This window comes from Histoplasma capsulatum, genomic scaffold, assembly GCF_000149585.1.
Source record: "Histoplasma capsulatum NAm1 scaffold_8 genomic scaffold, whole genome shotgun sequence".
In the NCBI taxonomy this organism is placed as follows: domain Eukaryota; kingdom Fungi; phylum Ascomycota; class Eurotiomycetes; order Onygenales; family Ajellomycetaceae; genus Histoplasma; species Histoplasma mississippiense.
The window spans coordinates 22193-24223 of NW_001813975.1; the positions used below are offsets into that span (position 1 = coordinate 22193).

The window sequence follows — 2031 nt, forward strand, 5'->3', positions numbered from 1 at the left end:
CGTTGATATCCCCACCTATCAGACAGCGAGCTGGTGCCTAACACTGAGTGGTCAGATAGTCCATGACTGCGTCTGTCCCAGCTGTCTGTACACATTGAGAATGTGGCAGCCATTTACACTGACCCATAGCAGATCCCTGCTTTGCACAGACCGGTGTTGCTGTGCCCTTGTCTTTGAGCCCTTGCGTACATATGTCATGACCCGGGGCCTCTCCTCCTCTCGCTGCTCCGGGTTAGTGTCCTCCCAGCGGTCTATAGGCGCAAAGCACTCATACGCTGGGTGGTTAGAAGTCTTAGTGCCAGGGTGTGTGTATGGCTCCTGTATACAGATCACTTCACAGCCCTGCTCGAAAGCAAGCTGCAGAGCTGCTGTGTGACAGGGGGCTGCCCTGGCTGTATTTGCCCAGAAGACCTGCAGGGGGCGATTTTCCTGCTGGTTGTTCCTGCGGCGCCAGCCGCGTCGCTGGTGTTGGTGTCCTAGCATGAGGAGTCACTTGGTGAGCTGCTGCCGAAGTCCACCTGCGGGATGAGGTTGAAGACCTCCAGACCTGCCATCTGCATGCTGGAGTCAGACTGTTCTTTAGCTGCTTGGCTGTGCTGCCGCACTGCTGTGCGAGCTGAGCGTCGCCTGGTGCGGGCCATCTGCCAGGTGGCACCCTCCTCACTGATGGAACTCTGAGTAGCCGCCCGCTTGCGGGGTGCTAGCCCAGCGGGCTGTGTTGACTGGGTTGACTGAGCGGTTGGTGTAGGCACCACCACTGCGACCATTGGTGCTGGCTGTGCTGGCGGCGGTTGCCGCTCCTGAGCATCCCTGTGGCACCTGTCGCCAAGGCGGCGAACAGCTGCTAGCTCTTTTTGAGTTAGGCGCCTGAGGGTGCCATTCTCGCGCCTGGGTGCGGCAGGGCAGTGCTGATGCCCAGCTGGGTAGGGTTGGCAGCAGTTGGCACATCTTGGCGCTCTCTTGCACTCCGCGCCTGTTGGCCCCTCATGCTGGCTTGTGGGCTCACTGCAGTTGGAGCATCTTGCCAGTCGCGCACACTTTGGTGGGTGGCAGAACCCCTGGCATCCTGGGTTATGTCTCACTGTCAAAGGCCGTTTCTCAATCAGCCTGGCCCTCTCACCGGCATTGAAGAGTGAGAAGCCTTTTACCGGGGCAAGGAAGGAGACAATCCATGTAATCTTCCCTGTCTTGGGGTTCACCCCATGACGCGAGGGTCGACAGCTCACTGGCTTTACCTTTGCCTGAGCCAGAACCTCTCCCTCAATCATCTTGTCTGTGGGGATTCTTGCCCCTTCCCAGTCCTGGACAAATTCTGGGACCCCTGGGACAGCATAATTATACCACCGCTCTGGTAGCCGGATCTCCGTGGCGCCAAGGACTTCACAGAGAGTAGCCACTGCCTTCTCAGTGGTCAGAGCGTCGCGTATGCCTCTGTCGCTTGGTGTGATCGCCCAACCTGTCCTGGTGGGCTCCACCTTCGGCACATTGGCCACATCCCCCACCCCCTGAATGTTTGCAGCGATTGCCTGCCGCACAGCATATGGCTGTAGCCGGGCGACCCGTTTCTCTGGCTGGAGGGTGACGAGGACTCGTGGGTCCTCCTGCTGTTTTGTGCCCCCTGTGGGGCCCCCTGGCTGACTGGCGCTTTTGGGCTGCAGGCTAGCTCCACTAGCCCTGCCTGCCGAGGAAGCCGCAGTCTTGGCAGGGGCAACCCCAGGGAGGGCAGAGTTTTTCCCCCTCTGAGCAACACCCGCCCAGGTAGTCGGCTCCCTCGCAGCTGTCTTTGCTGCATTTGGCTGCGGATGAGTATCCGGGGCAGCACCCCCTCTCAGAATTGATGCTGCACTCAGATCTGCTGTCACATACTTAACAAACCTCTCACAGAAGATTCGGGCAAAGTTCTGACTGACTGGCTGCTTCTCCTCCTCAACCCAGCTGTCCAGAGTCTTCGCCAATCTGATGAGAGCCTTCTGCTGCAGGTTCTGTATGCTGCTGAGCCTCCTCAAACTGCTTCTGCAGCCGAGAGGTGGG

The 2031-nt window shown here is 59.1% G+C and overlaps 2 protein-coding genes across 2 annotated transcripts in view; both read right to left on the reverse strand.

Moving 5' to 3' along the window:
- Nucleotides 1-51: 51 nt before the first annotated feature.
- Nucleotides 52-554, reverse strand: HCAG_07012 (predicted protein; the record flags this gene model as incomplete). The annotated part of the gene is made up of 2 exons (XM_001537540.1): nt 52-251; nt 494-554. 2 exons carry the CDS (start codon nt 552-554, stop codon nt 52-54), a joined length of 261 nt encoding a protein of 86 aa, XP_001537590.1.
- A 305-nt stretch (nt 555-859) lies between these two features.
- The window catches only part of HCAG_07013 (predicted protein), a gene marked incomplete at both ends in the record, with an annotated part of 1930 nt that continues 758 nt past the window's right edge, over nt 860-2031 (reverse strand). The window contains 2 exons of the mRNA XM_001537541.1: nt 860-1066; nt 1227-1989. Coding sequence (XP_001537591.1) covers nt 860-1066; nt 1227-1989 — 970 coding nt within the window. The remainder of the gene's footprint in view (nt 1067-1226; nt 1990-2031) is intronic.